This window comes from Sciurus vulgaris, assembly GCF_902686455.1.
Source record: "Sciurus vulgaris genome assembly, chromosome: 12".
Classification (NCBI taxonomy): Eukaryota; Metazoa; Chordata; class Mammalia; order Rodentia; family Sciuridae; genus Sciurus; species Sciurus vulgaris.
In genome coordinates, this window is record NC_136473.1 from 1,989,221 (window position 1) to 2,009,793 (window position 20,573).

A 20,573-nucleotide genomic window follows, 5' to 3' on the forward strand; every position below is an offset into this window, starting at 1 on the left:
CAAGGACCTGGGAAGGGGAGTGAGGTCCCCAAGGACCTGGAAGTGAGTGAGGTCTGAAGCACCTGGGAAGGGAGTGAGGTCCCCAAGGACCTGGGAGGGAGTGAGGTCCCCAAGGACCTGGGAAGGGGAGTGAGGTCCCCAGGACCTGGGAGGGAGTGAGGTCTGAAGCACCTGGGAAGGGAGTGAGGTCCCCAAGGACCTGGGAAGGGACTGAGGTCCCCAAGGACCTGGGAAGGGACTGAGGTCCCCAAGGACCTGGGAAGGGGAGTGAGGTCCTCAAGGACCTGGGAAGGGGAGTGAGGTCCCCAGGACCTGGGAGGGAGTGAGGTCCCCAAGGACCTGGGAAGGGGAGTGAGGTCCCCAGGACCTGGGAAGGGAGTGAGGTCCCCAAGGACCTGGAAGGGGAGTGAGGTCCCCAAGGACCTGGAAGGGAGTGAGGTCTGAAGCACCTGGGAAGGGAGTGAGGTCCCCAAGGACCTGGGAAGGGACTGAGGTCCCCAAGGACCTGGGAAGGGGAGTGAGGTCCTCAAGGACCTGGGAAGGGGAGTGAGGTCCCCAGGACCTGGGAGGGAGTGAGGTCCCCAAGGAACTGGGAAGGGGAGTGAGGTCCCCAGGACCTGGGAAGGGACTGAGGTCCCCAAGGACCTGGGAAGGGGAGTGAGGTCCCCAAGGACCTGGAAGGGAGTGAGGTCTGAAGCACCTGGGAAGGGAGTGAGGTCCCCAAGGACCTGGGAGGGAGTGAGGTCTGAAGCACCTGGGAAGGGGAGTGAGGTCCCCAGGACCTGGGAGGGAGTGAGGTCCCCAAGGACCTGGGAAGGGGAGTGAGGTCCCCAGGACCTGGGAAGGGACTTAGGTCCCCAAGGACCTGGGAAGGGGAGTGAGGTCCCCAAGGACCTGGAAGGGAGTGAGGTCTGAAGCACCTGGGAAGGGAGTGAGGTCCCCAAGGACCTGGGAGGGAGTGAGGTCCCCAAGGACCTGGGAAGGGGAGTGAGGTCCCCAGGACCTGGGAGGGAGTGAGGTCCCCAAGGACCTGGGAAGGGACTGAGGTCCCCAAGGACCTGGAAGGGAGTGAGGTCCCCAAGGACCTGGGAAGGGAGTGAGGTCCCCAGGACCTGGGAGGGAGTGAGGTCCCCAAGGACCTGGAAGGGAGTGAGGTCCCCAGGACCAGGAAGGGACTGAGGTCCCCAAGGACCTGGGAAGGGAGTGAGGTCCCCAAGGACCTGGAAGGGAGTGAGGTCCCAAAGGACCTGGGAAGGGAGTGAGGTCCCCAGGACCTGGAAGGGACTGAGGTCCCCAAGGACCTGGGAAGGGAGTGAGGTCCCCAAGGACCTGGAAGGGAGTGAGGTCCCCAAGGACCTGGGAAGGGACTGAGGTCCCCAAGGACCTGGGAAGGGGAGTGAGGTCCCCAGGACCTGGGAAGGGACTGAGGTCCCCAAGGACCTGGGAAGGGGAGTGAGGTCCCCAAGGACCTGGGAAGGGGAGTGAGGTCCCCAGGACCTGGGAAGGGACTGAGGTCCCCAAGGACCTGGGAAGGGACTGAGGTCCCCAAGGACCTGGGAAGGGACTGAGGTCCCCAAGGACCTGGGAAGGGAGTGAGGTCCCCAAGGACCTGGGAAGGGAGTGAGGTCCCCAAGGACCTGGGAAGGGAGTGAGGTCCCCAAGGACCTGGGAAGGGACTGAGGTCCCCAAGGACCTGGGAAGGGACTGAGGTCCCCAAGGACCTGGGAAGGGGAGTGAGGTCCCCAAGGACCTGGAAGGGAGTGAGGTCCCCAAGGACTGGGAAGGGACTGAGGTCCCCAAGGACCTGGGAAGGGAGTGAGGTCCCCAAGGACCTGGGAAGGGAGTGAGGTCCCCAGGACCTGGAAGGGACTGAGGTCCCCAAGGACCTGGGAAGGGAGTGAGGTCCCCAAGGACCTGGGAAGGGAGTGAGGTCCCCAAGGACCTGGGAAGGGGAGTGAGGTCCCCAGGACCTGGGAAGGGGAGTGAGGTCCCCAGGACCTGGGAAGGGGAGTGAGGTCCCCAGGACCTGGGAAGGGACTGAGGTCCCCAAGGACCTGGGAAGGGGAGTGAGGTCCCCAAGGACCTGGGAAGGGGAGTGAGGTCCCCAAGGACCTGGGAAGGGGAGTGAGGTCCCCAGGACCTGGGAAGGGACTGAGGTCCCCAAGGACCTGGGAAGGGAGTGAGGTCCCCAAGGACCTGGGAAGGGAGTGAGGTCCCCAGGACCTGGAAGGGAGTGAGGTCCCCAAGGACCTGGGAAGGGAGTGAGGTCCCCAAGGACCTGGGAAGGGAGTGAGGTCCCCAAGGACCTGGGAAGGGGAGTGAGGTCCCCAAGGACCTGGAAGGGAGTGAGGTCTGAAGCACCTGGGAAGGGAGTGAGGTCCCCAAGGACCTGGGAGGGAGTGAGGTCCTCAAGGACCTGGGAAGGGGAGTGAGGTCCCCAGGACCTGGGAGGGAGTGAGGTCTGAAGCACCTGGGAAGGGAGTGAGGTCCCCAAGGACCTGGGAAGGGACTGAGGTCCCCAAGGACCTGGGAAGGGACTGAGGTCCCCAAGGACCTGGGAAGGGGAGTGAGGTCCCCAAGGACCTGGGAAGGGGAGTGAGGTCCCCAGGACCTGGGAGGGAGTGAGGTCCCCACGGACCTGGGAAGGGGAGTGAGGTCCCCAGGACCTGGGAAGGGACTGAGGTCCCCAAGGACCTGGGAAGGGGAGTGAGGTCCCCAAGGACCTGGAAGGGAGTGAGGTCTGAAGCACCTGGGAAGGGAGTGAGGTCCCCAAGGACCTGGGACGGAGTGAGGTCCCCAAGGACCTGGGAAGGGGAGTGAGGTCCCCAGGACCTGGGAGGGAGTGAGGTCCCCAAAGACCTGGGAAGGGACTGAGGTCCCCAAGGACCTGGAAGGGAGTGAGGTCCCCAAGGACCTGGGAAGGGAGTGAGGTCCCCAAGGACCTGGGAAGGGACTGAGGTCCCCAAGGACCTGGGAAGGGACTGAGGTCCCCAAGGACCTGGGAAGGGGAGTGAGGTCCCCAAGGACCTGGGAAGGGGAGTGAGGTCCCCAGGACCTGGGAGGGAGTGAGGTCCCCAAGGACCTGGGAAGGGGAGTGAGGTCCCCAGGACCTGGGAAGGGACTGAGGTCCCCAAGGACCTGGGAAGGGGAGTGAGGTCCCCAAGGACCTGGAAGGGAGTGAGGTCTGAAGCACCTGGGAAGGGAGTGAGGTCCCCAAGGACCTGGGACGGAGTGAGGTCCCCATGGACCTGGGAAGGGGAGTGAGGTCCCCAGGACCTGGGAGGGAGTGAGGTCCCCAAGGACCTGGGAAGGGACTGAGGTCCCCAAGGACCTGGAAGGGAGTGAGGTCCCCAAGGACCTGGGAAGGGAGTGAGGTCCCCAGGACCTGGGAGGGAGTGAGGTCCCCAAGGACCTGGAAGGGAGTGAGGTCCCCAGGACCTGGAAGGGACTGAGGTCCCCAAGGACCTGGGAAGGGAGTGAGGTCCCCAAGGACCTGGAAGGGAGTGAGGTCCCAAAGGACCTGGGAAGGGAGTGAGGTCCCCAGGACCTGGAAGGGACTGAGGTCCCCAAGGACCTGGGAAGGGAGTGAGGTCCCCAAGGACCTGGAAGGGAGTGAGGTCCCCAAGGACCTGGGAAGGGACTGAGGTCCCCAAGGACCTGGGAAGGGGAGTGAGGTCCCCAAGACCTGGGAAGGGACTGAGGTCCCCAAGGACCTGGGAAGGGGAGTGAGGTCCCCAAGGACCTGGGAAGGGGAGTGAGGTCCCCAAGGACCTGGGAAGGGGAGTGAGGTCCCCAGGACCTGGGAAGGGACTGAGGTCCCCAAGGACCTGGGAAGGGAGTGAGGTCCCCAAGGACCTGGGAAGGGAGTGAGGTCCCCAGGACCTGGAAGGGAGTGAGGTCCCCAAGGACCTGGGAAGGGAGTGAGGTCCCCAAGGACCTGGGAAGGGAGTGAGGTCCCCAAGGACCTGGGAAGGGAGTGAGGTCCCCAAGGACCTGGAAGGGAGTGAGGTCCCCAAGGACCTGGGAAGGGACTGAGGTCCCCAAGGACCTGGGAAGGGACTGAGGTCCCCAAGGACCTGGGAAGGGGAGTGAGGTCCCCAAGGACCTGGAAGGGAGTGAGGTCCCCAAGGACCTGGGAAGGGACTGAGGTCCCCAAGGACCTGGGAAGGGACTGAGGTCCCCAAGGACCTGGGAAGGGAGTGAGGTCCCCAGGACCTGGAAGGGACTGAGGTCCCCAAGGACCTGGGAAGGGAGTGAGGTCCCCAAGGACCTGGGAAGGGAGTGAGGTCCCCAGGACCTGGGAGGGAGTGAGGTCCCCAAGGACCTGGGAAGGGGAGTGAGGTCCCCAGGACCTGGGAAGGGACTGAGGTCCCCAAGGACCTGGGAAGGGGAGTGAGGTCCCCAAGGACCTGGAAGGGAGTGAGGTCTGAAGCACCTGGGAAGGGAGTGAGGTCCCCAAGGACCTGGGAGGGAGTGAGGTCCCCAAGGACCTGGGAAGGGGAGTGAGGTCCCCAGGACCTGGGAGGGAGTGAGGTCCCCAAGGACCTGGGAAGGGACTGAGGTCCCCAAGGACCTGGAAGGGAGTGAGGTCCCCAAGGACCTGGGAAGGGAGTGAGGTCCCCAGGACCTGGGAGGGAGTGAGGTCCCCAAGGACCTGGAAGGGAGTGAGGTCCCCAGGACCTGGAAGGGACTGAGGTCCCCAAGGACCTGGGAAGGGAGTGAGGTCCCCAAGGACCTGGAAGGGAGTGAGGTCCCAAAGGACCTGGGAAGGGACTGAGGTCCCCAGGACCTGGAAGGGACTGAGGTCCCCAAGGACCTGGGAAGGGAGTGAGGTCCCCAAGGACCTGGAAGGGAGTGAGGTCCCCAAGGACCTGGGAAGGGACTGAGGTCCCCAAGGACCTGGGAAGGGGAGTGAGGTCCCCAGGACCTGGGACGGGACTGAGGTCCCCAAGGACCTGGGAAGGGGAGTGAGGTCCCCAAGGACCTGGGAAGGGGAGTGAGGTCCCCAAGGACCTGGGAAGGGGAGTGAGGTCCCCAGGACCTGGGAAGGGACTGAGGTCCCCAAGGACCTGGGAAGGGACTGAGGTCCCCAAGGACCTGGGAAGGGAGTGAGGTCCCCAGGACCTGGAAGGGAGTGAGGTCCCCAAGGACCTGGGAAGGGAGTGAGGTCCCCAAGAACCTGGGAAGGGAGTGAGGTCCCCAAGGACCTGGGAAGGGAGTGAGGTCCCCAAGGACCTGGAAGGGAGTGAGGTCCCCAAGGACCTGGGAAGGGACTGAGGTCCCCAAGGACCTGGGAAGGGACTGAGGTCCCCAAGGACCTGGGAAGGGGAGTGAGGTCCCCAAGGACCTGGAAGGGAGTGAGGTCCCCAAGGACCTGGGAAGGGACTGAGGTCCCCAAGGACCTGGGAAGGGACTGAGGTCCCCAAGGACCTGGGAAGGGACTGAGGTCCCCAAGGACCTGGGAAGGGACTGAGGTCCCCAGGACCTGGAAGGGACTGAGGTCCCCAAGGACCTGGGAAGGGAGTGAGGTCCCCAAGGACCTGGAAGGGAGTGAGGTCCCCAAGGACCTGGGAAGGGAGTGAGGTCCCCAAGGACCTGGGAAGGGGAGTGAGGTCCCCAGGACCTGGGAAGGGACTGAGGTCCCCAAGGACCTGGGAAGGGGAGTGAGGTCCCCAAGGACCTGGGAAGGGGAGTGAGGTCCCCAAGGACCTGGGAAGGGGAGTGAGGTCCCCAGGACCTGGGAAGGGACTGAGGTCCCCAGGACCTGGGAAGGGAGTGAGGTCCCCAAGGACCTGGGAAGGGAGTGAGGTCCCCAAGGACCTGGAAGGGAGTGAGGTCCCCAAGGACCTGGGAAGGGACTGAGGTCCCCAAGGACCTGGGAAGGGAGTGATGTCCCCAAGGACCTGGGAAGGGAGTGAGGTCCCCAAGGACCTGGAAGGGAGTGAGGTCCCCAAGGACCTGGGAAGGGACTGAGGTCCCCAAGGACCTGGGAAGGGACTGAGGTCCCCAAGGACCTGGGAAGGGGAGTGAGGTCCCCAAGGACCTGGGAAGGGACTGAGGTCCCCAAGGACCTGGGAAGGGACTGAGGTCCCCAAGGACCTGGGAAGGGGAGTGAGGTCCCCAAGGACCTGGAAGGGACTGAGGTCCCCAAGGACCTGGGAAGGGACTGAGGTCCCCAAGGACCTGGGAAGGGAGTGAGGTCCCCAAGGACCTGGGAAGGGACTGAGGTCCCCAAGGACCTGGGAAGGGGAGTGAGGTCCCCAAGGACCTGGGAAGGGACTGAGGTCCCCAAGGACCTGGGAAGGGACTGAGGTCCCCAAGGACCTGGGAAGGGAGTGAGGTCCCCATGGACCTGGGAAGGGGAGTGAGGTCCCCAGGACCTGGGAAGGGAGTGAGGTCCCCAAGGACCTGGGAAGGGAGTGAGGTCCCCAAGGACCTGGGAAGGGAGTGAGGTCCCCAAGGACCTGGGAAGGGACTGAGGTCCCCAAGGACCTGGGAAGGGAGTGAGGTCCCCAAGGACCTGGGAAGGGGAGTGAGGTCCCCAGGACCTGGGAAGGGAGTGAGGTCCCCAAGGACCTGGGAAGGGAGTGAGGTCCCCAAGGACCTGGGAAGGGAGTGAGGTCCCCAAGGACCTGGGAAGGGAGTGAGGTCCCCAAGGACCTGGGAAGGGGAGTGAGGTCCCCAGGACCTGGGAAGGGAGTGAGGTCCCCAAGGACCTGGGAAGGGGAGTGAGGTCCCCAGGACCTGGGAAGGGAGTGAGGTCCCCAAGGACCTGGGAAGGGAGTGAGGTCCCCAAGGACCTGGGAAGGGAGTGAGGTCCCCAGGACCTGGGAAGGGAGTGAGGTCCCCAAGGACCTGGGAAGGGAGTGAGGTCCCCAGGACCTGGGAAGGGAGTGAGGTCCCCAAGGACCTGGGAAGTGGAGTGAGGTCCCCAGGACCTGGGAAGGGAGTGAGGTCCCCAAGGACCTGGGAAGGGACTGAGGTCCCCAAGGACCTGGGAAGGGAGTGAGGTCCCCAAGGACCTCGGAAGGGGAGTGAGGTCCCCAGGACCTGTGAAGGGAGTGAGGTCCCCAAGGACCTGGGAAGGGGAGTGAGGTCTCCAGGACCTGGGAAGGGAGTGAGGTCCCCAAGGACCTGGGAAGGGAGTGAGGTCCCCAAGGACCTGGGAAGGGAGTGAGGTCCCCAAGGACCTGGAAGGGAGTGAGGTCCCCAAGGACCTGGAAGGGAGTAAGGTCCCCAAGGATCTGGAAGGGGAGTGAGGTCTCCCAGCACCTGGGAAGGCACCTGGCCAGCATTTCAGTGCTGTTCTCAGAACAAGGACATGAGAAGCATCGGCCCCTGTGTGAGGGAGTAGGAGGTTGAAGAAGAGGATGTGCCACCCTCCTGCCCATTCCTGCCTGGCAAAGCCAGAGCACCTGGCGCTCTGGTTGGTGTGTGGGCTGGATGCTGAGATGGAGTCCGTCATGGGTCACTCAGAGCAGCAATAGGATGCGGCACCCAAAGCCAGGCTGTCCACGCTTGCACTTAGGGTCGGGTCAGTGGTGACAGAGTGTTTATGATGGAACTCGAGGCCCACCTGCAAACGTCCACTCACCTGCGTGCACAGTGTCACCCGGAGACCCCTAGGAAGGCCATCTGTAGGGGCTGCCTCTTGGGACACGCGAGCTGGGGACATGCACCCCCTGCCATGTGCTCCTGTGCACACCGTCAGCGTTGTGTGTCGGTGCACGTTGGGCCCATGTGCAGCAGCGCAGGCCCAGGCCTGAAATGGCCTCTGCAAGGTGGGGCAGGCCGGTGGGCAAGAACTGCAAGCTGCTTGGTGAGGATGTGGCTGGCTGCGCATCATCAACACATTAAAGGCCCTTTCTGTGCCAGTTTTATCGGCTGTAAAATGGAAGAGGGACAGGGCCTCCTCAGGGTGCGAGGAGGACAAGATGGCTTGGTTCATGCGAAGCTCTTGCAAGAGCGCCTATGCTCAGCGAGTGCTCGGTGAGGGTTTCCTGTCCCAGCAGGATGGCCACAGAGCACCACTGCAGGGACTGAGGGGAAAGAGGGGAAGAAAACCACAGCACCAAGGAGAGCCACGCGGGTTTATTCCACAGGGAGCAGGAAGGGACTTGGAGCAAACACAGTGGGACGTGCTGGGTGAGGTCTGCAGCTTCTCTGAGAGGTCAGGGCAGAAAACGAGTCGCCTGCAAGAGCCGCATCTCACGCAGAGGACCAAGGGAACTGTGTCTCCAGGTGAGACCAGACAGGGCAGAGAGCAGGGGGCAGTGCCCTCGGAAACCCAGTGTGCCCGAGGAAGGCGCCCACCCAACCCCACCAGAGCTGAGGGGGACCGCAGGAGGCCCCTGAAGGAGGCGGGCGGCAGACACAGCTCCGGCCTTCAGGACCCTAGTCAGGAATGTGTGCAACTGGAACAGACAGGAAACCTGCCCGAAGTGGTGGGTGCTCCAGAGCCCAGCCCCGTGAGCAGGGGCAGGGCCTCTGAGGGGGCACAGGACATGGCGGAGAGGGGACCTCACTGCAGACGCGCCTGGTCTAATGGCAGGGTGGGGCTCAGGGGAGGGATACTTTAGAGGAGTGGGACTGAGGAGTGAAGACCCCACTCTGGGGACTGTGGGCGAGGCCCCTCCTCCAAGGTGCACACTGGGAAAGCAGAGCCCCGCCCAGAGCTGACCCTTGGCACCTGTGGTTCAAGCAGCCGCTGGAGCAGGGCCTTGTAGGACACCCGCCTGGGCAGCTCCCAGCCCCCATCCAGCGGGTGGTCTGCACTTCTGGCTGAGGCCTTGGGCCCAGGGAGCAGGCCTCCTCAGCACCCCAGGTTTCCGCACTTCACCTCAAACCCCGCTCTGCTCCAGGTAGGGTTGTGCCCTGAATGACAGGGAAACGCAGAGTGAGAATAATTGAAGGCCAGCGGGGGAGGCCCAGCAACCAGGTCCTGGGAGTCCAAGCAGTAAGGAAAGTGGGGACCACAGGATCCAATAACAGCACACACCTTTCCGACAGAGAAATGGGTTCACATGCTGGGAATGGCCAAGAGGACCTTCTTGGAAACAGCAGCGTGCAGAGCCATCTGAGTCACAGTTGAGCGAACAGGCCGGCTGCTCGGTGGGGGCCGGTGGACCCTGCCCTCCACAGAGGCCTCCAGCTGGTGTGCGTGAATGTGCTGGCAAAGGCCTCCGGGAGTCCGGCTCTCCAGGAGTCTCAGAGGGTCTGCTGAGGTGTGAATTTCAAATGATCTCCAAAGACCCACAGGTAAGGCTTGGTCACCAGGGTCACGCCCTGGAAGGGCGAGCTGGGACTCCAGGGCTGCTCTTTGGCTTCCCGGCTGCCATGCAGTGAGGGGTCTCCTCGCCATGATGTGCTGTCCAGACTCAGGCCCGAAGCTGCAGGGCCTAGTGATCGTGGACGGAAACCTCAGGAACCATGAGCCATAACAGATCTTTCCTCCTTCAAGCTGATGTTCTAAGTTGTTTTTCCCAGCAGAGGAAACCTGACGGACAGCATCTCACTGTGAAAACGGGGAGGGAAAACCGCGGCCAGAACATGCAGGACCTGAGGGGAGATCGCCGGGCGTGAGAATCGCCAGGGCCCGCTCTGTGCCAGGGCTGCGCTGGGCCTTGACAGAAAACCTCGCTTAGCAGAACCAACTAGAAATGAAAGGGTTCTCACAGACAGTCTGTGAGGGAGAATCTGAAAAGCAGAACTGGGAAAAGAGCTGGCAGGAGGCTCCCACCTGCCCAGGGCAGGCTGCCCTCTCCCTGCAGACGCCAGGCCGGGTATCAGGAGGCCACCACCTTGTGCGGGTGAAGCTGCACAGGCCCCTCCGTTTGCTGCTGCTCAGCACGTCCTCTCCCCAGGAGCCGGCCCCAATGCCCGGGCATCTCCACAAGCCCACTCAGGGGGGTCTGCTGATCCCCAGAGCTCAATGTACTCTGGTGGGAACCACGTCGGGCAGCATGGTGTCCTGGAAAGCCAAGACCTGGCCACAAACAGGACCTTGGCTCACATCCCAAGTCCTGCCACCTCCTCTCTAGAGGACCCTGGGGAAAAGTCCGCTCCCTCTGGGCCTCGGATGCTAGATCTACCAACTACAGCCCCCTGTCCCCGTCTCACAGACGGTAAGACGAGGACTGAAGTGGGGTGACTGGCACAGGCCACACCACTGGAGACTAGGAACAGCGTCCTCGGACATGGGCGCAGCCTCTCGGAGCTCACACGAGGTCAGCGCCAGGCCCTTGGTGCTTCTGCGCAAACTCCACGGGCACCTCCATCAGTGTCGGCACCAGAGAACAGACACCGTGTGCTCAAAACCACGAGTCTAAATGTCTCCTGGCACAGATCACTTTTGAGTTTGTCCAAAACACAATTAGCTTGATAATAAGTCAAATGAAAACTCTTCACAAATTACCCAAATGGGCCTAATGTTTTTAGTTATGCATTTTTTTAACTTCTAGTAAACATTTTTAAATGCTGATAAATAGCTACTTTTCACATTACCTAATGTTTTTAGTTATGCATTTTTTTTTTTACTTCTAGTAAACATTTTAAAATGCTGATAAATAGCTACTTTTCACATTACCAAACAAATCTGAGTAAACTCTAGGGCTTAGAAATGTTTGTCTCAATAATTAGTAATTAATAAAATGTTTATTTAAATACTCATAGTCCCTATTTAATTAAAAGGTGGATTCTTCCAAAAGTGGAACTGTCTTGATTGAAGATATTTAAACCAGGCTGGGGGTGTAGCTCAGTGATAAAGCACACGCCTAGCACAGATGAGGCACTGGGTTTGATCCTCAGCACCCCATGAAAATAAATAAATAAAATACAGGTTAAAAAAAGATATTCAAGCCAACATTGTGCAAACACCAGAAAGGTTAAGGACACATTAAATAATATGAATGAGTCCCTGCTACCAGTGAGCAGTCAGGTATCGTTTTTGGACCAAATTCTTATAAGTGGAACAAACTGAAGAGCAGAGGAATATACGTTATCCTCAAGATCAGAGAACAGAACCTGTGGTGTGGATCGGGGCCTTTCTCTCCTAAGGGCACTTTCGGAGACCAGAAAGCTAGAGTAAGAAAGGATGACCAGTCACTGTTTGAACGACACAGGCAATGGGTTAAAAAGAAGCACAGAGACAAAGGTGCCCACACACAATTCTTCTACAATAGGTAAAGACACACTGGTATACAGATATAAAAATGTGGATATTGCTGTTTTGATCAAATGGCCCAACATAAGAATAAAATCATTAAAGCATCAATCAGTTTTTTACTTTATAAAATCCTGAGTTTTTTTCCAAAATTTATTTTTAAATATCACTAAAGAGGAACTTTTCTAAAAAACAATTTCCTATTTACAAAAATAAGATATGAATCAAGCTACTGAATAAAGCACAATTAGAAATTCAGACTTCCATTCATCATACACACATCAAATGTTGAACGAGGTTTTGCAAAATGAGCTTGTGTGCATAAGAAAAACACCTGAAGGTGCATAGAGTCTGTTAATGTGGCCGTTGCTGAGGAGGGACAATGCAGGGGGAGAAATATAGCTTTTCTTATCAGCAAAGTCTTTGTTTCTTCTGGGGAGAGAGAGAGAGAGAACAGAAAGAGATGGACCAGTTCATCACACAGGAGATCTGCATTAACCAATGAAGCCCTCTGGGAGGTTTAAGGAAAACCAAGATGAATCAACAAAATCCACACCCACGTCCTCAGAAGGCTCATGACCTAAGCGGAGACAACACACACACGTTCCAATGAGAAGGCACAAAGCAGAATTCCATGGAAAGTGGGACTCTCTAACGGCACAATAAGAGAAGCTGAGTCCAGCCCGATGCAACCAGGCAAGCCAAGACAGAAGCTCAAGGCCACGCCACTGGGCTTTGAAGGGCAGAGGGTGGGAAGGTGAGGAAGGGCCACCAAGACCCTCTCACGGCCAGCACACACACTGCCGGGCACTGAGAAGGCATTTCTTCTACCAATGGGCTCAGTTCTCACATGCACCTGGGGAGGGGTACTGTGCCCACCCCTGCTGTGCCAATCAGTCAGGGGAGTTGCTCCTGCGAACAGTCAACAGGTCGCAGAAGTAGGATTTGAATGCAGGCCCTGGGTCCGTAGGACTCAGCCAAGTTCCTCTTCTAGGCAAAGAGAAAACAGAGGCCACAGGCTGAGGGAAAGTGATGTACAAAATCATGGGCGGAAACCTGCATTTACTGAAGGGTCTCCATGCAGCTTCTGTAATAAGTGCTTTTATACATGATTTTATTTAATTCTCTTATGAGGTGATCATCATCACATCCATTTTAACAATGAGGAAACTGAGGTTCCAATAGGTCCAGCACCAGGCTAAACCGCCCAAAAGGAGCAGAACAAAACTGTGAGCCCAGGACTGAGTCCAATCCCACCCAGGTCAAGCCAGACACAGGGCTTACCTGCACTCTCAGTTAATCCCCCAACAACGACTTAGACCCAGTACTGTCGTATTTCTTATTTTACAGATGAGAAATGAGAAATCAAACAAGGTTAAGTAACTTTCCCCAAGGTCAAAGAAGTGGTAAGAGGTGGATCCAAATTTTAACCCAGTAGTCTCCTGCAGAGCCAGAGTTCTGACCCTCTCACAGATTGCAAGAAAAGAGCAAAGAAAACCTCCCCAAGTCACTGACTCTCTCAAACGTCAGACTCAGGATCTGTCAGCCACGCAAACTCAGTGGAGATTTTTGATGTGGAGAAGATGAGGAAATAACCTTTTAGAATTAAAGTCTTTTAACAGGTATCAGTACTAATTTAACGACGTAGAGCTTTTCACCTAAGGTTCACCGTTGTTTTGGTTAGGTATATTTAATTTACCTAAGAAAGTCATCTATGTAATTATTCAGCAAGCCTTCACCTACCACGACCTTATGAAGCACCAGCCCCAACAAGGGGTGTAATGCTTGTGTACATGAAGTCAGTCAGATTGATCCAGGACAGCTTTCTGCAGACTGCTGTACCCAGTGGTGTGGAAACTGCAAGGTGAGTGACTGAATCTGCCTTCTCAAAGCAGATGGGCCGTACCACTGACATAGCGTTCCTCTCCTTTCCCTTTTGGTTACCCTGGAGAACATTCTTTACCAAGCACAGTCCCAAGCTAACAAGCTGAGTCCCGGGCTTGTGCACCTACGACGCAGGCCCAACACTCCCAGCCTCCCAGCGACAAGCAGAGTCTGACTCATCCTGACATCCGGCATCAATTCTTAATGAGTCAGGGGCCACCTGAGTCCTTTCCACTTCTTCCCTTCCAGTGAATCCCCCGCCCGGCCCAAACCCCTGACACCAGCCTGCTCCCACCTTTTGGGAGTCACTGCATCCCCATCCCAACCCATTTTCCATCTTGAGGCAGACAGGGGTCTGCGGGCCCCTTCCTCCTCCCCCTCCCGCCCTAGGCCCCCGGGACTCACCAGGTGCAGAGCCAGGGGCAGCAGCAGCAGGAACAGCCACAGGTAGAGGTGGCAGCTGTTGGTGAACTTGCTCTGCTCGGGGTCGTGGTACCAGCCCCCGGTGAGCGCGGCCCACACGCCCTGCCGGAGCAGCTGCAGCACCTGGGACACCATGCCTGCGGCGGGGCTCCCTGCGCTCCGGCGGGCTCCGCGGGCGCCCTGGGTCTAACGCGCGCGCGCTCCGGCCGCGCCGCCGCCCCCTTCCTCCCCGGCACTGACGCTGGGGCTGATCTTCAGCCGGGACCCGCCGACCGCGGCGCCGGAACCGGCAGCAGCCGCCGCGCAGGGAGGCGCCATGTCCGAGAGAGGAAGGATTCTCCCATCGTGCTCCGCGCGGCGGCTGGGAGGATGCTCCCCAGGCTCCTCCCCCGCCCGCCCGTCCCTGCGCAGACCTTCCCTGCGGGACGTTCTTCAGATCCTGGAAGGGTCTGGGTCCCTGACCTGCGGCCGCTCTTCTTTAGCCGCTACAATTCCCCTCCCCTTCTCCCTGATCGTCCTAAGAGTGGGCGACCTAGGCCTAAAAATCAAGAGTGTCCTCAGGCGAAAGGACAGACCAGAACACTTTCCGTTCCTTGGCCTTGACTTTTTTTGATCTCTGCACCAGAAAATTTACCCAACCTCAAAGTTGCCACACAGCACTTAATGTAATCACTCCTGAGCAGAGACTGCCCAGCCCCATTCCCTGAACGGTGGGACAGCCTACCTGAGACTTTCTGTCTGTCCAAGGGCTACCTGATCCCTTGGCGTGGACCTTTGTCCCAACTCTCTTCTCTCCACTCCCCCGTTGTCCACTTGGAGCACAGAGAAGATAGCCATATTTCTGCAGTAATATTGGAAGACCCTTAGGCTCCTTGTCTTTTTACATATTTCCTAAAGCATAGTCCCAGGCAGAGGTTGGCTATTTATTAACCATTCTCTACTGCTTAGATAGAAAGAACAGGTAGACAGAATCCTTGATGTAATAAGCTTTAAGCTGTTAGACAGTTTAAGATTTGCAGTAGATGTACTTCAGATTCTCTTCTGAGAGCAGGTTTTGGAAAGAGAGATCCAAGGGGCTTGTCTTCCTTAGCAACAGGCTGATCAAGTCCTGCGGTTGGAGCCTTGTGGAAGGATAAAGGTGAGAAGGCTCCATGTCTCAAACCTGCCTGTCCTGCCTCATGCTTACCCACTGTCCCAGACTCAGCACCCTTCTCTGAGAGGTTCACCTCACGTGCCCTGGCTGGTTGTGGCCTGCAGCAGCATTGCTCCGGGCTGAGTGGTCAGGCCCAGTGAAAGCAGCCCAGGTATTCCCACACAGAGTGAGATGCAGAGAGGCACCGGCCATGAAGAGCAGTGGGTCACAGTAAAAGCCCCACAGGGTGTCTGCCTTCAGCCTGAGCCATTGTCCACCTTTCTCTGCATTCATCAGACACTGTGGGTGTTTGCCAGCTCCTCATTGCTTGGAACCCACTGGGCACTTACATAGGTTAATGAGTGAACGGTCCATGACCCCAGCTGGAGACCCATGCAGCACCATCAACTTCTGTGCTTGAATAGGGGGACTTCCCATGCAGCCAGCCCACTCCTACCCTGAAGACATGCTCCTGTTCATCTGCCCTGAGTCATCCAGTATTTATTGAGCACTTTCTGTCTGCTTGGCATTTTGCTGAGGACTGGGAAAGCAAAGATAAATAAAACAGTCCCTACCGTAAATGAGCTCACAAACTGTAAGGGGAGACAGGGAATCGACAGACACTTGCAGTCAGATGTGCTGTGTCAGGAGGGGCAGTGTGTCCAGGTGTACGGGAGTGCCGGGCACTGAAGAGCAACGGGCACCAGGAGGGTGCAACAGACTCAGAGGGCCTTACTGCTGAGCATTAGCTCTCTAGGCGCATTAACAGACAAGGCTCTCCAGGCAGATCTGGGTGGGAAGAGAAAGATGGCCAGTGGGGAAATGTCAGCCAGGACGGTCTAACGTGCCCAGAGAAGGTAGGACTGGGCAGGGGGAGATGGAGCACCAGGAAACTGAATGCCATGAGCAGTGGTCAGTTTCCTGGGCATGCAAAGATCTTCACACCTTATACGAGGCCACTGACGGGCACTGGAAGGCTTCAAGCCAGGGTGGGGCATGATCCCTGACACCTGAGCGAGCAGGAAAGGAATGAGGTTGAGATCAGATGAGACCTAGGGCTCAGAGACCAGCTCCCTGTGGTGGAAAAGGGTCAGGCATCCAAAGACTTCAGGGTCTGGCTGAGGTGACGGTGTGTGGAAACGCTCAATCATGGGGGACAGGGCTACGCTGAATTCAAGAAGCCTGGGAGCTGTGGGGACAGTGGGGAGCATACTTCTGGAGCTTTGGGCAGTGTCAGAGACTTGGACTTGGAGAGAGCAGCATGCAGGGCAGACCATGGACCAGCGGTGTCCTGGGAAAGCAGCCGAGTAGGAGCTGAGAGCAGGCAGGGGAAAAAGCAAGGAGAGTGAGAGGAAGGACAGCGCGACCCACGAAGGAAGAGGCCAGACTGTCGGGTGCCCAGGGAGAAGCCAAGGACAGAGGCAGAGTAGGGCCACGAGGACCCGGCCATCGGGAATGGCTCAGTGCAGCTCCACCAGCATCTTCAAGAGCTGGGTGAAGTGGTAGACGTGCTGGGTGCCGTATTAAAGGAATGGACACAGTGAGGTTGAGGGAGCTCCTCAGAGCAGCCGGCCAGGGTGGGCAGGGTCCGAGTGTGCGCGTAAGTCAGGGACATGCTTGCGTTGATGATTAGCTTTCAGTGTGCGGAAGCCCAAGCTTGGTTCTCCACCATCTGCTGTCCTCGTCCTGATGCCCTGTCCTGGTGGTCACTGTGAGGCTCACACTGAGGACGCTGAGACCTCTGTTCCCAGACCTGACCTCTTTTCCAGGACCTCAGGTTCCCCTCTCCTGGTGCTGGAACCCCAAGGCCTTCAGTGTGTCCTACGGTGCCCTGGCTGGTTCTCCCTCCTGCTGTTCCTGGATCTCAGCTGATGAGACCGTCCCCCAAGGAGTGACTCAGAGCAGCAGCTCCTCCAGGGCCCCCCATCCTCCCACCACCATGTCTAGCCAGTGGCCAAGGCCCACCAGCTGTGTCTCCACACAACTGGCAACTCCTCACTCAGCCCCACCTTTCCTGCCCCCACACAGTTCCGAACTTTCTGGCACGACCACAGCAGCTTCCTCACTGATCTTCAGATTCCAACTTATCCCTAGATGTCAATTAAGTCCAGCCAGAAATGAAGGAGCAACTCTGGCTTTCAAACAGAGAAGTTTAGGCAGGAAGTCGAAATTCCTGGGGCGTGAACAAGGGGGGGCACAGTGAGCAACTCAGAGATGTGCAAAGCCCCTGCCAAGGCCAGGGCTGCGGGGAGATGGCAGGAGGGGGCTGGCAGGGGAGCTACACCCCGAAGGACGAAGGACAGCTGGAAGGAGCTGGAGCCTGGGCCGTGGAGCCGTCGGGGAGATGGCCCAGAAATGGGACGGGGTGGCCAGGGGTGGGGAGTGCGTGGAAGCCTGGCTGCCTGCTGGGTCGGTAAAGCAGTCATTTTGCTGCTGGAGGACCCGTGCTGCTCATCAGGTCTGCTTTCAGGCCCCGCCCAGCTCACTAACTTTATCCTGGGTGAAACCCTCGGGCTGCCAGGGGACTCTGAGTGGAGCAGGTGAGTGAAGTCTCACCGGCTACAGAATGAAAGGGTGGTTTATGAAATTCCTCACAGAGCTGACCTGTGCTACTGATGCACATGAGCCCATAGACCCTTGCTTGTAAATCTGAACAAAAAGTCAACAATTAAAAATCGCTCACATAGTTAAAAGTCCCAAAGCCAAGCACTCTAGGAAAATGGCCCCCATTAAAATAGAATGTGTGAAAAAGCAAGAGAGGTGCTTTACCCTTGTATTGATTGGTCTTCCTAGATTTGCAGGACTGTCCTGCTGATGGACAGGTGGGATGTGTGCCCTTCGTCCTAAGTCAGTCCTTGGCCTTCTCACTTGCCCAAGATCAGTCATCAGGGACACACCTCCTTGCTTGCTGGGAAAAACGTCCTGTTGGTGTGGATCTTCTACACCGAGCATTGTTTTCTACTTGTTAACTCATGTTCCTTGTGCTTCCTGTCTCCAGCTGCCTGGGCTTCTTCTCTTTTCTTTCTTATTATCTGGGTTGCTCCCTCTACTCACCCTGTACACACAGGCAAACAGGTACATTTTCCCCGAGCCTGCAAATTTTGATATACCTTTTAGTTGAGTTTGAAATAATTTATAAATTCTCTTGGGATTCTTTTGACCCAGAGGTTATTTAGGAATACATCATTCCTGAAGATGGATAAGGACACATGGACATTTTCTAGTAAGCTGTGAGCCCTCATTTGATTCCAGAGAACATACTCTGAGCGACTGATGAAGATGGATGATGAAGGTGACAGAGTTGCATGTGTTCGTGTGTGCTTAAAGAGAATGCTTTATGCATCCCAAGGGGTGCAATATTGGGTAAACGTACACTGGCTAAATCTGATAATAATTTGTCCCAATGTTTACTTACACCATTTTTGGTCTGTGTGTGTGTGTGTGTGTGTGTGTGTGTTGCTGCAGGTGGAACCCAGGATCATGTATATAGTAGACAAGTGCTCTACCTCTGAACTACACCACCAGCCCTGCTTTTCTATAAGACAAAAAAAAAAATCTGTTTTATTTTTCCATGTCTTTTTAAGTTTTGTTAAATATACCCAGATACAGATGCTCAAAAATACCTGGGAGATATCTGCACAGTAGACGAGGTTATTCAACATAAATCAAGCCTCAATAAATTTCAAATAATTGAAATCATTCAAAGTTCAGACCATTTTCTCTAGAACAAAAGAGGAATCAAAGATTATTAGAAAATCATCATATCTATAAATAAAAAACATGTATCTATTAAAATATATGCATATACACACCAGGCTATCAGGTACATCATCCAGATGAATTTCTGTATCTTCTGAAGAACTGCGCCTTTCCTACCCACGCGGTCTCTCCAGGAACGTTTTTACTCGTATTCAGCTGTGCTGACAACTCTCAGGCCCACCAGTGTTGTATGGCATACATTTTTGCATGATTTCACTTTCAACTTTCTGTGTCCTTGCGTTCTATGTTTGTTTCTTATATAGCCACGCATATTTGGGCTTTGATTTTTATTCAGTCTGATAATCTATGACTTTAAGTTAGAATGTTTGCTCTATTGCAGTTAATGCAGCTATCGTAATAACTGAATTTAATGATGTCATCTTACAAATGATCATCAACCCATCCTGTTTTTTCTGTGCTTTTTTTCAGATGGATTATTCTTTAATCCTAAATGTTCCTTCTATCGGCTTGGAAGTCAGAAACCTGAAACCTCTGCTAAAGGGTCGGGAACAGAAAGGGGTGCGTTTTTGGTAGGGCTGTACAGTAGCTTGAGCACGTGGCACGCTTGGAGTGCCCGGGCAGAGACCGCAGCAGGAGCAAGCGGGGTCCCGCCACACCCCGGGAGCTGCAGGCGAAGTCTGGGGGAGGCAGAGAGGACGGGTTGGGCAGCAGGCAGCCTGGAAGAAGTTCCTGGCCGCAGAATCCCAGCTCTGACTTCAGGATAACGTGGTACTTCCTCCAAGGAGCGTGGCTCCGCCTCGGGGTGAGCATACGACATTGATAACCTCTTCGGTTCTCTTAATCACATATTATAATTCACACTGTCAAGTTTGACTAGAAAACTTGGGTTATAGGAGGAGGAAAGAGGAAGGGTGTCGGGGAGGGCCAGTTAAGAGCGAGCAGCAGAAGCAAGTGGCCTTACCTGTCTGTAGCACTAGGTGGCGCCAGGACACCGCTTAGGAAGCCCATGGTGGGCTTCTCTCCAACAGGGAGAGTGCAGGAAACCTGCCCGACCCTTTAGTTTGTGGCATCTTGGGAAGGTCGCTGTGTATTCTACATGTGTTATTTCTAGGGGATAGTGTTATTTCCTTTTTAGGTAATTTTTGTCTTAACCTTCAGTACATTTTGTGTCCCCGAAGAACACAATAGAAAGAGAGGAAACCTAGGAACATTCTGAGTTACAATTAAAGAACTTTTGCAAAAATGAAAAAGGAATTTACCTAAATATTGAAAGTGCACATAATGCCCCACCTCCAAAATGACAAAAACCAAGAACAAATAAAAAATTCACCTTAAAATAGATCCTAGGGCAACTGACTCCTGTAGTAGTTGGTTCAGAACTCTGAAATTAACCAGAGCCAGGGCTCAAACGAAAGCCTTGTGCTTATGAGAAAACCACTGAAGCTAGCAGAGCCTGTCCATCTCCAAGGGCTGTTCCCCCAATCCATCCTGAGACCAGTAACCTGCCCCACAGAGTTACAAAAGGGGGTCCTTTAGATGTAAGGGACACATTTTGGAGTGAGCTGCTCACCTCGTGGTGGGTGGGAAGCCAGAGGAGAGACAGAAAGGGACCAGGGTCCCACAGCCCATTCAGGGTCATGTCCCCGATGACCTCTCTTCCTTCCACCAGATGCCGTCTCCTAAATGTTCCGCCTCCCAGTAGCATCACAGGCTGAGGATGCCTTAGCAGCTGGGTCTTGGGGTTGGATCTGCAATAGCAGCAAGCACCCGCCACCTGACTTGTATGTGGGCAGGTGCCGTCCCAGACTGCAGACCCTCCCACCTCCAGAGAGACACAACTGGGCTTTGCCAGCGAGGGGAATTCCCTCCCTCAGGTCCTCCTGCAAGGGACAGAACAGCTTCTCACTCTCGTTTTGCCTCTGAGCCCTCTGGGGTAGCACGTGCAAATGGCTCCATCCCATGTGGGTGCGGATGTGTGTGTGGCCCAGCAGGGGACCACCTGCCTTCAGCCTTCAGGATATTATCCCCCCCACCTCCTATGCACGTTCTGGAACAGGCTGGATCTTTGGCACCCCAAGGCCAAGTGCAGGTTGTTGGGAACATGTCCCATGAGCTCACACACCTGTGTTCCCTGGCTGTTCTCACCCCAGGACAACGGAGTCCAGGGGCGGGGACAGAGACCACGTGTCCCTGATGTATTCTCTCTGACCCTTCCCAGCAAAAGTGTGGGACCCCTGACCTGGGAGTTAGTGA

The 20,573-nt window shown here is 56.5% G+C and overlaps 1 protein-coding gene across 5 annotated transcripts in view; it reads right to left on the bottom strand.

Moving 5' to 3' along the window:
- The window catches only part of PCNX2 (pecanex 2), a 193,919-nt gene extending 180,154 nt beyond the window's left edge, over positions 1-13,765 (bottom strand). For 3 of the 5 annotated variants that reach the window (XM_079107187.1, XM_079107188.1, XM_079107186.1), the window contains exon 1: positions 13,451-13,764. In XM_079107187.1, the coding sequence (XP_078963313.1) occupies positions 13,451-13,603 (153 nt within the window). In that variant the 5' untranslated portion in view covers positions 13,604-13,764. Of the gene's footprint in view, positions 1-13,450 lie in introns of all 5 variants that reach the window. The other 2 variants (XM_079107189.1, XM_079107190.1) reach the window with 2 other exon arrangements.
- Positions 13,766-20,573: the final 6,808 nt, after the last annotated feature.